The sequence below is a fragment of the Furipterus horrens genome, unplaced genomic scaffold (assembly GCF_987537825.1).
Source record: "Furipterus horrens unplaced genomic scaffold, mFurHor1.1.pri manual_scaffold_8, whole genome shotgun sequence".
NCBI lineage: Eukaryota > Metazoa > Chordata > Mammalia > Chiroptera > Furipteridae > Furipterus > Furipterus horrens.
Window position 1 is genome coordinate 27,893,072 of NW_028327178.1, and position 14,435 is coordinate 27,907,506.

Genomic DNA, 14,435 nt, shown 5'->3' on the forward strand with positions numbered 1-14,435 from the left:
GAGTACAATTTTCTTTTTTTTTTTTTTAATTAAATTTATTGGGGTGACATTGGTTAAGAAGATCATATATGTTTCAAGTATACATTTCTATGATACATGATCTGTATATTGCACTGTGTGCCCAGTACCCACAGTCAAATTGTCTTCCTGTCACCATGTATTTGGCCAAATAAATGGGTACAGTTTTCAATGTAATTGAGTGTCCAGCAGAACAGGACTGCAGGATTATACTCTTTCAACTTGAAAATGTCTTACATTTGAGATTTCTAATCACACTCAAAAATATCCTCCAATTTTATTTGGTCAACTTAAAATTCTGTTTGTGAGACTTAACTGAAATGAGGGATATACGTGTTTTTTTCTTACCTTTGTAAAATGAAGGCTGCCAGTGAACTGCATTTACCCAGTTTTCGTGACCAGCCAGCACAGTCTCCAGAGTAACTGAAAATGCTGTTTTAACATCTATAACAAAAGCAATGAAGAAGTATTCTTTCTTCAAAGCCCTTCCAAAAGGAACATTTTCATAACCATTCAGTTGTACATTTATATCCAGAAAAATAAACAGAACAAATCATGATTTATTAGTCAACAAAAAAAACATACATTCTAAATTTCATTATTTTCACCCACTGTTCAAAATTACAGGAAGAGAAATTGTCTAAAGATAAATTTTTCTCTACCTTTGTCTCTACCCAGTCATAGATAAATATTAAGGAATATGCTCTATTTTTAATATTTCTGGGATAGTTATTGTTATACTACAATTCAAAACCAAAAACGAACATGCCAACCTCCTAGCTATACTTACTTGTTATCACAGTATAATAACCTAGAATACCATTTTTTAAAATTAAGATAAATGCAGAAGTAAAGGAAGTAAAATCAGTATCGTGACCTTTCAAACAAAATAGTTAATAAAAATATCACAAAAATTTTCAAGTTTGGGAATAGCTACTCATAATATGCTGGTTATACTATTTCTTGGTACCCCCCCCCCCCATAAAACTGTTACCGAAATCTCAACTCTCACAGGCTTTATAACAAGAAGAATAACAAAGAAGAGAATTCCTGGAGGAACAGTGCTCACTGAGAACTAACTTTACAATTTAGATACACATCCAAAAATATCTTCTTCAAAAACAAACAAAAAATCAAAACAAAAATAACTTCATATACAATTATTTCAACAGAATCAGGACTTCAAAGAAGGGTACTATTCTGATGCCAGACAATAAGAAAATCACAATTATGTACTACTCAAATGTAGGAATTTAGCTTGTCTTATAAAATATTTTCCAAAGAAGGTACAAATAATTAACATTATTTCTTTAAGTCTTCCTATGCTAAAATTACAAATTTAGTAACATAATACAAATTAATTTATTGAGAAAACATTAAAAATATTTTCAGTTGCCCTGGCCGGATGGTTCAGTAGGTTGGAGTGTCACCCCATACACGAAAAGGTTATGGGTTCGAGCCCCAGTGGGACACACACAAGAGGCAGCCAATCAATGTTTCTCACATTGATGTTCTCTCTCTCTCTCTCTTGCTCTCAAAATCAATAAACATATCCTCAGGTGAGGATTAAAAATTTTTTTCAGCCAATTTTTTAAAAGGCTTAGAAGAAAAATAAGAAAAACTCATCAGTCTATAAAAATAAAAAAAGGAAAAATGTATAGTATCAAGTTTCATGTACAGCTCTGATACTTCTGAAAAACTAAGTTTCAGAGGTATAAAGTGAAACATAAACGAATCAGCTAATATTATTATATCAAATATTTCCATTATTACTCACCTTCATTTTCTACAGTAAAAGTACTTTCCTTCAGTCTTATATTATCATCATCCTGAGTTTCTAATGATGTCGATTTTATATAAAGCCTCCATACTCGTATCAAGCAATCTTGTGAACAGCTTGCTAGGAAAAGATCTCTACCTAATTAAAAATCAAAATTTATTATTTTTCAAACATTATATTCTTAAATTAAGGTATAAGACTTTCTTCTCTATTATACACTTCTACATTTCCTGAAAAAAAATTAGACTTTGCTTCCTTACCCTTCATTCATTTGACCTTGATATTCAGTTTTACTAACACTGACAAATATGTACACAATGCCAATAAATGGTTGTAGCTAGTGGTATTCCTATACACAGACTACTACAATTTACAAAGAACTTCTCAAGAATATCTACATGTGAAATAGTCAGCTCATGTCCTCTTTTAAACATCAACTTGTTTCATCGTCTACCACCCTAATTAATAGTTAATAGAAGTGATAAGCATCCTCTTTTCTAATTGGGACAACAGAAAAATATTACATACAAAAAAGTTTAAAATTAAAACATAGAAGGCTGCTTTCTTGGAAGTTACACGTACTTGTCCCCCTCACATGTACTTTACCAAAATTTCATACTGACCGAAGGCTGCCCATTCCACGCCTCTTATCCAATCCTCATGTCCACAGAGAGAAAGCACTTCCTGAAACTAGTAAGATAAAAAGCATTGGACTTGGTGTAAGAATTTAATATCTTCACGTACATCATTGATTTCATTTGGTCTCAGCCAGTTCTATCGATTCTTTAAAAAAAAAACAAAAACTGGGAACATAACTTGATTAGACATAAGACAGAGGTCTCATGAAAAATCTCATAATCATCTATTTGAGCAATGCTGAGTAGATAATATCTGCAGACCTCAAATACTCTAAGTGTTTTAGAAAATAGAATGACATATGCTATGATGTAACAGAGATAAAAATTGGGTAGCTGGACATTCACAACCATTTTAAACTGTCTTACAGAATGCAAAGAAACAAGTATCTCTGTTATTAAATAAATGAGCCTAGATTTAACCAACCCCCTTTCTAGAAATTCCCTCCCCTAGTTTAACCACTCAGAGCGTACATAAGACTCAGAAGCACAAATAAACACTACACCAGGGAGTGTAGGTATAATACATATCATTTTAAATTTTAAATAAAAAACACTACCACAGTATATTCCTTTTCTCCTTCCCTCACCTAAGGACTGTTTCCCCGTGACAACACTGGACCTGATAATCAAAGCAGCAGTTGCTTGGTGTTCAGAGAGAGTGGGAAGCCATGTAAACCAAGAATTGTTAAAAAAAATGTGTGTGTGTGTGTGTGTGTGTGTGTGTGTGTACACTCCTCTTGATTTATTTTGGTTTAGATGAGAACATTCCTAAAATTCTGTAATCTCGAATAGTCTGTATTAAGAAATGCAGTTAAGCATAATCTAATGCCAATCCCTTAATAAACATCATTAATTACCTGGTCATTTTGTTGAACAAATAAGTGGATTTTGCAGTCATCATCGCCACATGCTAATATTGGTACTGGGGGGAAAAAAGAGGCTTTCACTGTTAAGTGTTCCATCTTATGTTATGATTATCACCTATGCTGAATTCTAAACTCAAAATAAAGAACCTCGATTTCAATTTCTCACATCACTGACCAAATAAATTGAAAGTGCTCAATAAATATCTTTAAGAAATAAATAAATACTCTAAAATGTTCTATTAAATGGTTACTTGGCAATGAATGACTACTGATTGAGAGTATTTTTCTCCATTAGATGTATTTTATGATAGAAGGAGCAGTGACAAGAGAAGCTCGAGAGCAAGCTGGGATCACATTCACTGTCAGCCAGAAGACTAATATGAAAAGTTAGCCCAACTGAATAATAAAATGGAAGAGCTACTGTGAGCCTGGCGCCATGGTAACTGCACAAAGGTGTAATGGTATGTTTGTTACTTTGAGGGCCTTACATTTTGTTCGAGAATTCAATAGTAAAACAAAATTCCTGAAGCAACTAGAGAACCACATAAAAGAGCATGTACATAAATATGTGATTAAAAAGCTATGAAAGATGCAACTGTAAAACTGGTTCTTTCATAGCACAAAAAACTAATTCACATTATCAAAGGATAGCCCTAATGACTGCAAAGCAAAATAAAATAGGAACTCTTTTTCTAAGGAAACACCTTGCAACCAAATGGATTTTTCAAAGATTTTCAACCTTAAATGCACTAAAAACAAAAGCACTAAACACCAGTCACTTGGCTTCAATGTATATGGAAAGAAATTAAGTTCTGTTATGAAACCAGAATGTATGAGTTCCTCCTCCAAGGCAGTCCTCGCACAAAGTGGAGGCATCACATGAAACCATGAAGTCACAGCTCCTGCCCCAAAAGGCAGGAGGCTGGTGGCTTCCAGACCTGGCCTCTCTCCACCAGGCCTGTCCTCCAGGTTCCCGAGGAGGCAAAGGGAGAGACTGACTCATGCTGGCCATCATCTTTGTGAAGGATAATCAGAGAGAGGGACAGATGGGCTTCATAGCAAAAGGGAAAATGTTCTGTTTGAAGATTTTAAGTGGCCTAAGGCAAAAAATGTCATCATGCAGAATGTAAGAGGGTTGTTCTCTTGAAAGAAATGCTCACATGGCCATCTTCAGTACTCTTCCAACTTATCCCAGACCTTTACCTTCTGAAGAGTTAAACATTTTCCTAAATTAGATCTATATACATCAGCAATATATATGATAAATAGCAATATCAATCTTGATTACATAAGTTATTTGTTTTTTTCTTTTTATTGAATTTATTGGGGTAAATTTTAAGCAGCTACCAAAATTACTAATAGCCTCTCTTAATCTTATGTTCTATGCTCAGATCGTTTGACTATTAAAAACAAAAGTATATTAGCTAGAGCTCAACCTGTTGCATGAAAATATTTAGATATAAAATTTAGACCTAGTATTTTTCTTTTAGGTTTTGGTCATATGGAGATGTAAAAATATATATTGCTCTTTTAATATGAACTTAACAGGACACTCACCATCAGTATTAGGCAAAAAAGATAAGCAGGCAACCAGAATGAATCCATTTCCGAAGTTCAAGGTCTGAAGGCATGTTACTAGAAAATAAGAAACACCAAGAATGACTAACTCTGAGCTTATCCAACTGGAGAGGTTGGGTAGCATCATCACATTAGCAGGGAGATGACAGAAGTCAATCCTTAGCCCTCACTGACCATGTGCATTTTTAAATGGTCAATGTTTAACAAGGTAACAGAGAACGAAATTACTCATATGAAAAGGCTTAGGGGAAATTTACATTAACAAATCATCTGGTATATAAGGAATTTTGAAAAAGTACAAAAACCACAAACATTTAGATGAGAATTACAATGCTTTTAAAGCTGCTTGAAAGACGAAAAAAATTATATGTCTGCTCTTCTGATTGTCATTTGTTTGATAATTACTATTTCACTCATTTGAATTATAATGTCACTAAACATACCTTCTGAGCCCTCTTTAGACCAGACTCGAACAGTAGAATCCGCAGCTGCAGAAACTATCAGTGTATGTAATGCAACATCTGATGCCCCCCTCTGGTTAACAGCATGCACTGCATAAACAGGTCCCTCATGGCCATAGAGATGGACAGATTTTAAAAGCTGAATGAGAAAAAAAATGACAAAAATACTAAGAGAAAAAGGAATTATCGGTCTCATCTTTATTAAACTGGAATCATAGGGTTAGTAGTACTGTTAAAATGTGTGACCCAGAAATAGGTCCTTTCAGTTGAAGAAAATGTAAACTTTGGAGAAGTCTGTCTGATCATATTAATGACACATAAAATGTGCATACCCTTGACACAGCAATCTCACATCTAAGAATCTTCTCTGAGGCGCTAACAGCAATAGTGTAACAAATAATAAGACAAATGCAGAAGGATATTTCTCACACATTTTTTTTTTTTTTTTTTTTGGTGGAGGATGCAGGCATTGATCACACACTCTTTCTAATAGTAAAAAAATCAACCAAAAATTATTCATAGGGAACTGATTAAATTATTTACTGTAGGCATATGCTTTAGCCAATAAAAACAATATAGATAAATGTATGACTATTACCATGGAAAGACGTCCATGACATTGAGATTTTTTAAGAACACAGACCAGCTTTGCGGAATGTTCCTTTTTGGATTGGTCTGATGTTTTATCATGAACAGATTCAGGATATACATTTGACATCATTACTACCTAAGTGTGTAATATCATATGATATCAGTTTGTCCTAATTTTAGTGAAGTTAACTTTGGTATCTTAGTTAAGATTTTTTCACTGTGAAGTTAAAATTTTTTTGGTTGATAATGTATGAGATTATACTTTGGAGTTGAGTAAAGATTCTATTCTCCATCAAACTACTACCAAGTATCTTTAGCATCTTCCCATCATACTTGCCTGAATCAAACATGGCTACAAAATGGACAAATGGCAAACAGAACTGGTAATCCATTTGTTTATCAAGTTCACCTGCTTGCCATGAAAGATTCTTCATTGTGGCATCGTTTCTGTTATTTTAGGTGTATTTCTTAAAGAGTTTTGAAATGTGTGAGATTCTACCACTTTCTCTGAGAGGTATCGTCCATAATTTGTCTTCTGAAACAGAGGTGTCCCTTAAGTGTCTCCTCAGCTATTTTCCCAATTACTTAGGCAGAACTCTGTCACTCCAAAAAGTAATTAATAGTTATGTATAACGGTCTATACACTAACTTCCTTTCATCATTATGGCTTCTCTGAAAAAACATTTTAAATAACTCAAACATCGTATGCATAATTGTACATACATAACTAGAGATCTGAGACAATGTGCATCAGAATGTTAACTCTGTTGAGATTTTGCATATAGTTTCTTTATATTTTTCTATATTTAAACTTTTTTATATGATTCTGTATCATCACGTCTTAAAAAATTAAATCTATTGAAAATGCTTCCCATCTTTAAGCAAGAATGTATTTCAACCATCAAAGAATTTAAGAAGCCCAAACAAAAGAAATCTCTCAAGTTCACCAGCTTGTTAAAAAAAAACAATGCTCTTTTGTTTAAAAACTTGAACCTCTCATTATACCAGCTTAGAATTATTTCTTGTTATCAGAAGTCAAGGTGTATTGAGCACCTGTGTACATGGAAATGCAAATGAAAAAGAAGTTTTAAGGCCTTTAGGTTACAATGTGTGGCCCCTTTCCCTAAATTCTCTTATTCCCTTATCTCTCCTTATGCCACTGATCCTCCTCTCCTCCATTTGGCTTCACATTCTCTCCTCTGGCCCCTCTCAAGCTGTTTGCTGTCCGCCCTCAGGTACTTGCTTAGCCTGCAGTCCTCTCTGCTGACAGGGAAGTTTTGGGAAGCAGAGCAGAAGTCTTTGTAAGTGTCACATCATAGTTTCAAAATAAGTGCTAAAGTTGCTCTCTCTGGATTCCCCTAACAAAATCATTCTAAACAGGAGTTAAGTTTCCTACATATCTTTTTGCTCTCATTCAAGTCTACGTGGCTCCAAAATCCCCACATCCAGGCCTGCAGAGGACAAGTCTGGGTATCATGTCTACACCTGAAATCCACATCTTCCCTCCTACTTGCCTATCTTACTTCATAGAAGCACCTTTATCCAGGGGTCATGAGACACAACCCCATTGTTTGATTACTCACTCCCCTAATCACCAGCTTCCTACTCCTTTGTTAACTATGCAATCAATACCAAAATCATTTTTCCTTCAAAAATACATCCTGTATCCCTTCCTTCACATTTTTTCCAATTTTAACTTGCCATGTGGCTGTCAGAATAATCTTTTGATATTCATAGTTCTCTCCTTAGAAATCATCAATGACTTCCAAATGCCTGCTAAGAAAGAACGAACTCTTAAAAAGCGAGCATTCAAATTCCCACGGGATTGTGTCCTATTCTGCTTCTCCAGCTTTACTGGCCACAATGTAATATCTAGAAACATTTCCAAAACTGTGTTCCTCAGAGTTACAAGGGCTGCTAAAAGATTTAAAAGGAAAAAAAAAAGTTCAGACTTGAAACAATTTTGGGAAATGTAAGTTAACACAAAAGTAAGCAGGTTCATCCAGGAAAGAACTTTCCAGAACCCTCACTATGTTCACGTGTACTGGGATTCTCTAAGAGCCAGACAGGATACGCAGTGTTTCCCAAACCTGATTGGTCAGATTCCTCTTTTCACGAAACTTCTTAAGGAATAATTCTCTGAACACACTTTAGAAAGCCCTAAAGACATCTTAGGCTTTGGTTAAAACCAGATACTCCTGAGCACGTGATCTGCTTTCTCACCTAAGCTTTTATACATGCTATTTTTCCTACCAAGAATTCTCACCCCTTGAACTCCTTCCAAGGGAATCATCTCACACTTTAAGAACCAATTCAAAGGCCACCTCTTAAAAATCTCTTGTGAACTCACTGCACCGTGGTTGTGGTAGAGCAAGTCAGAGCACCTACGCTGTACTGTACTTTATTCAAGTACATTTTGCCTTCAAACTATGCACGTGTTTCATGAATACAATTTTGCCTCATCTCCATCTTCAGTATGGTGGATGTACAAATACTTAGTGCGCTAACTTTTCACTTTTAATCTTTTCTTACAACTAGAAACAACCTAGATGTCCATCAACAGAGGTCCATCCATACCCAGCACTGCATATTTACCATGTTATGTAAATCTATATCCACATGGCAACAGCTATCCTATGAAAAAAGTAGTATTAATTTTTGCTATCACCACAAACAGATCAAAAAGCCTATGTAAGAGCAGCTTGAAATTATTTCAAAACACAGTATTCCCTCACTTATCTTATTACATTCTAGAGCTCCCCCATGAAGTAGGAACCTTACATTTATTCTACACTCTCAAACCTATGTAACTTTAACAACATACATATACAGTACCGCAAAATCACGCGATACAGTGAAAAATCCGCGATAAATAATTAAATATAATATTTTTTAAAATCCCGTGATACAGTGGAGGTCGCGATAAGTGAACTGTGATATAGAGAGGGACTACTGTAATTAGAAGTTCACAGAAATGACTGACAGCATATGAATATGGGAGCAACTTTTAGAGGGAAAGTACAGGGCCTGTGAAGTACAGAAAATAAAGGATCTAAATTACTGATAAAAAAAAAATAAGGCAATTTCATAAAGGAAGAACACAATAGAAAGGAGAAAATAACTGAAAATAAAAGTAGATATAATAGTCATTTCTTATAACTATAAACATGTGTACTCACCTGATTATTCTCTATTTCCCAGTGAATCACTTGACTATCAGATCCTCCAGAAACTAGTTCAGTAGAAGGAGCTGTAAAAAATTATATCTCAGTAAATACTTTTATTTTACAAGCTATTTTGAAAAGTTTCAAAGCTATAGAAAAGATATAAGAAAACTCATATACCTACACTCACCAACTGATAATATTTTGCCACACTCACCAACTGATAATATTTTGCCACATTTGCTAAATAGCTTGCTCTCTCTATATATGTACAGGGTAGGGCAAAAGAAGGTTTACAGTTGTGAGAACACGAAACATATTTTTGTATTATTTACTAGGTATTGTATTATTTTTCCATACAAACAACTGTAAACCTACTTTTGCCCCATCCTGAATATACAAAGACCCCTTTTTGTTTCTGACAACTACTTAAATAAGTTGCAGACATCAGGACCTCTGATCCTCAAACACTTTGCCATGGATCTCCTAAGAACTGGAACATTCCCCTACATTACCACAATACATTTAGCACATTCAAGAACTTTAAGTTACACAGTATAATTTTATTATATACATAAAATTTCTCCAAATTGTCCCAGTAATGTCTTTTGTAACTTCTTTTATTCTGAATTTAGAATAAAAGGACCACATATTGTGTATTTAGTTGTCATTTTTTTTGGACTCCTTTTACAGTTTCCTAGTCCCTCCTTTTTGTGTGATAATGAGCATCCCAGCCAGTTGTTTTATAGAATGTCTCTCAATCTAGATTTTTTAAAAGGGGGAAATAATATATAATTTTGTTTTGGAGTTGCCATTTGTTTCTTCTGGCCTATGTGCTAGACATTTAGAAGCAGCAGCTGGGGACTGTCCAAAGAGCAATAGATAAAGACTCAGAAATCCCAGGTTCTTGTTCCTAATCTTGCTGTCAGCCAGCTGTGATCTTGGGATTTAATTTCTGTATGCATTAGAGGAATTAAGCCATTTATCTAACTACAGCGATGTACAAGCAATTCACTTTTAAGGGGAAGATAAAACATACAAGCCCAAATTAATATTTTAAAATGAATCCCAATACTGATATTCAAGTAGTCTGTGATATCATTTGGTGGCAATTAATGAAATTCCAACTGTGTTTTAATACCTGCACCAACAACCTCTCTTTCTACTATTTAAAGGCTCTACTGACCTAACGTGACTAATCCTGCATTACCAACTGAAATAAGTAGCTTATTCTTTTTTTTAATGTCACAGATAAAATCATAGCAGTCTCACTAATTCAAGAAATTCTGCATTTGTGCCTGGCTGAGATGCTCTTAATAAATGTTTACAGGACTTCCGATCAAGATGGAGGCATAGGTAAACATGCCTTGCCTCCTCACACAACCACAGTAAAAATTACAGCTAGACTACAAAACAGTATCACCCATTGTCAGACAATCAAGCTGTATGGAAGTCCGACAACCAAGGAATTAAAAGAAATCACATCCATCCAAATGGGTAGGAGGGGCAGAGACGCAGAACAGGCAGTCCCACACCCACGTGTGGTAGATAAAAATCGGGAGGAATACCTCAGGAGCAAGGTATCCCAGCCACACACCAGACCCCCCAGCACAGGCTCCAGTGCCAGGAAGATAAGTCCCCATAACTTCTAGCTATAAAATCCATTGGGGGTTGGGGTGGCAGAAGAAACTGCAGGATTCTCAGGGTTCTTCTCTTAAAGGGCCCGCAACAGACTTATGACTTAGTGCAAACTCACTTCCTCTGGGCTCCAGCACCAGGGCAACAGCTGGAAGGGCACCAGTAGCATGTGGGGAGAAACTGAAGTGTCTGGCATCAGGGAGAATGTCAGAGGACAGCTTCCTTCCAGGCAAAACTCCAGAACCCAGGCAGAGGCACTGACCCCTTTCTGAGCCCTCCCACACACAGAGCCACAGAATTGCAACACCTATCAGAGACCCCATCAACCTGGTTCACACAGTGATTAAGCCTTAGTGATTCAGTAAGGCTCTGCCCCAGCCAACTTAGCAGTGCACAATTTCTACAAAAGACCATGCTACTAAGACAGGAATTCAAAGCAGATCTACATAATGCACAGGAAGGCTGTCAAAATGAGGAGACAAAGAAACATGGCCCAAATGAAAGAAGAGAAGAAAACTCCAGAAAAAGAACTAAACAAAGTGGAAATAAGTAGTATCAGACGCAGAGTTCTAACACTGGTTTTTAGGATGCTCAAGGACCTCCTTGGGTACTTCAACAACATAAGAAAGACAAAGGCAGAAATGAAGGTTACACTAAGTGAAATAAAGAAAAATTTACAGGGAACCAACAGTGGAGTGAATGAAGCCAAGAATCAAATCAATGATTTGGAACATAAGGAAGAGGAAAAAGAATTCAATCAGAAGAGAAAAAAGAAAAAAGAATCCAAAAACAAAAACAAAAACAAAAACAAAAAGCAAGGATAGGCTAAGGAGCCTCTGGGACAACTTTAAATGTGCCAACATCCAAATCATAAGGGTGCCAGAAAGAGAAGAGCAGGAAACTGAAAACTTATTTGAAAGAAAACTCCCCTAATTTAATGAAGGATATAGACATACATGTCAAGGAAACACACACAGTCTCAAACAAGTTGAATGCAATGAGGATCACACCAAGACACATCATAATTAAAGTGCCAAAGGTTAAAGATAAAAGAATTTTAAAAGCAGCAAGAAAAATGCAGAGAACTATCTATAAAGGAGTTCCCATAGACTGTCAGCTGATTTCTCAGAATAAACTCTGCAGGCAAGAAGGGACTGGCAAAAGTCGGCAGCCGTCCGTCTCGAGAGACGATGGTGTAGCTTCTTAAGAGTCTATCTGCACCGCCGAGAATGGCTGTGCAGTCCGACTCAGGAGTGACACGGTATCTGTCTCCTCCCGTGTTGAATCGACATCTTGCGATGACGCTGGAGTGTCCTCTCCAGTGAAGCTGAAGCTACAGAGCCTGGGCAGGGTGATATGGAGGGTCTGCTGTTGCCCATGCAGCAGACCCCCCCTCTCTTCGCAGCTGAAGGGTCCAAGGGAAAGACGGAGTCAATACAGCTTGGCTTCAGGTGCGCCGCAGGAGTTGCCGGTGTTGACTACAACGTCAAACCGCCTTAGGGACTCCGGCTCCGGATTTTCTGTCGGGGTTTACTCCCTTAGCCTTTCCCCTGAAGAGGTATGCCGCAAGGCAGCGGAGGTTTTTTGGAGTCAGAGTTTTCCTTCTCTGATGTGCCCTGACTGGAAGATCGAACCAGCGACACTTAGCTCGCAGGCCGACGCTCAATCCACTGAGCCAAACCAGCCAGGAAATGGCAAAAGTAGTCAAAGTGATAAAAAGCAAGGACCTACAACCAAGATTACGCTATCCAGCAAAGCTATCATTTAGAATGGAAGGGCAGATAAAGTGCTTCCCAGGCAAGGCAAAACTAAAGGAGTTCATAGTCACCATTATTACATAAAATGCTAAAGTGAATTATATAAGAAAAAGAAGATCGAAACTATGAACATTAAAATGGCAATAAATTCACAACTGTCAACAACTGAATCTAAAAAACAAACTAAACAAACAACAGAACAGAAACAGAATCAAAGACAGGGAGATCATTTGGAGGGTTATCAGTTGGGAGGGGGAAGGGGCAGAATTGGGGGAAAGGCTCAGGGATTAATAAGTACAAATTGGTAGGTACAGAATAGACTGGAGGATGTTAACCCTTTGAGTGCCATGCGTAATTGCTAAAATTCATGTGAGAAATGCCAGGCTATTTTGCTGAGAAATGCAGAGCTTATAAAAATTTGTCTATAAAAACATTATTAGTCATTCCATTGTTATTTACATTTATAGCCATTGAAAAAAGAGTCACTGGGAGTGACGCTGGCACTCATAAAGGGTTAAGAACAATATAGGAGATGGAGTAGACAAAGAACTTATGTGCGTGACCCATGGACATGAACTAACGCGGGGTAGGGGATTGCCAGAAAGAATGGGAGTTACTGGGCAGAGGGTGGCAAAGGGAGAGAAATTTGGGACAACTGTAATAGCAAAATCAATAAAATATATTTTTTAATGTTTATGAAATAAAAAATAAAATTAATTCAAAGTCCTACTACAGTAGGTATATTTACGACATTTGAGGAAATTCCACAGGAATTTGGTAGTACTTTCTAAAAGCAAAATGTTAAAACTCAGGAGTCACAGAATCTTAGAAATAAGAGAGACCTGGAGATGACCTAGTCCAGCAAATTTCAAATTGTTTGGTGTCAGGACTCCTTTATGTTCTTAAAAATTTTTGAGGGCCCCATAAAGCTTTTGTTTATACAGACTGACTATATATACCAACATTAAACACATTAGAAATTTAAACTGAGAAACTTGAAAACTACTTGCTTATCACTTAAAAATAATAAACTCCATTACATGTTAAGAAAAACAACATTTTATGGTGAGGGAAAACCCTTTATTTTTCAAAACAAAAAATTAATGAGAGGCACTATTTTACATTTCTGAAAATCTCTTTAACATCTAACTTTATTTGACTACAGCTGGATTTTTATATCTGTTTCTGTCTTTAACCTGTTGTGGTAACACACATCACAAATCTGCTGGAAAGTGACACTATATAACTGTAATAGAACAAGAATAAAAACTGTGAATAACCTCTTGGTCTTATTCTGAAAATAATTTTGAATTTCCAAGTGTCATGAGCCTCTAATGGTCCCCTGATCCAGTCCAAGCCTTGATTTTTCAGATGTTACAAAGGTGCAAACTGGAGTAAACAAAAATACAATGTCCTGCCTAAAAAAGCAATAGCTATTATGTGGCAGAAAGAGCCCCACAAACCAAATCTTTGAAATCTCAACCTGGGCCCAACATAGGCCCTGCTTACAGGCTTTGAGCAGAAGCTTTGAGCAATGGTGGGGATCTTACCAGTCAGGGCCTGCCTCTACCCTCTTCCTAAGCACTAAGCATCCTAAGCATATGCTTCAATTGCTATAAAGTAAAAGTACAGGTCAGATATTTCATTGGGCATACCATTTTTCTTCTATTTTCCAATTGCATAATATCGGATAAGCTAATGGTAAAGTCATAAAAGTGATGAAAGAAAAATGAATAATCATAGTTTATCAGAAAACAACTGAGATCAGTTTTAACAATCAGATTAATACTTACAGCCATCCTGTTTACAAATCCACTGTATGCAATTGACTCGAGCAGTGTGACCATTCAGGTTGGTAATAACAATCCTTTTCTTTAACAAAGAAAACACCAGTTAGTATATTAGAACCTATTCAACAGAGGAATTAAAAAAATAAAAATCAGA

The 14,435-nt window shown here is 36.2% G+C and overlaps 1 protein-coding gene across 1 annotated transcript in view; it reads right to left on the reverse strand.

Moving 5' to 3' along the window:
- ELP2 (elongator acetyltransferase complex subunit 2) overlaps positions 1 to 14,435 on the reverse strand; it is a 38,103-nt gene that overhangs the window by 21,476 nt on the left and 2,192 nt on the right. Inside the window, exons 2-9 of the mRNA XM_090285643.1 lie at positions 14,285 to 14,363; positions 9,112 to 9,182; positions 5,324 to 5,480; positions 4,860 to 4,937; positions 3,294 to 3,358; positions 2,422 to 2,488; positions 1,796 to 1,936; positions 367 to 462 (exon numbers count right to left, since the gene is read on the reverse strand). Coding sequence (XP_090141769.1) covers positions 367 to 462; positions 1,796 to 1,936; positions 2,422 to 2,488; positions 3,294 to 3,358; positions 4,860 to 4,937; positions 5,324 to 5,480; positions 9,112 to 9,182; positions 14,285 to 14,363 — 754 coding nt within the window. The remainder of the gene's footprint in view (positions 1 to 366; positions 463 to 1,795; positions 1,937 to 2,421; positions 2,489 to 3,293; positions 3,359 to 4,859; positions 4,938 to 5,323; positions 5,481 to 9,111; positions 9,183 to 14,284; positions 14,364 to 14,435) is intronic.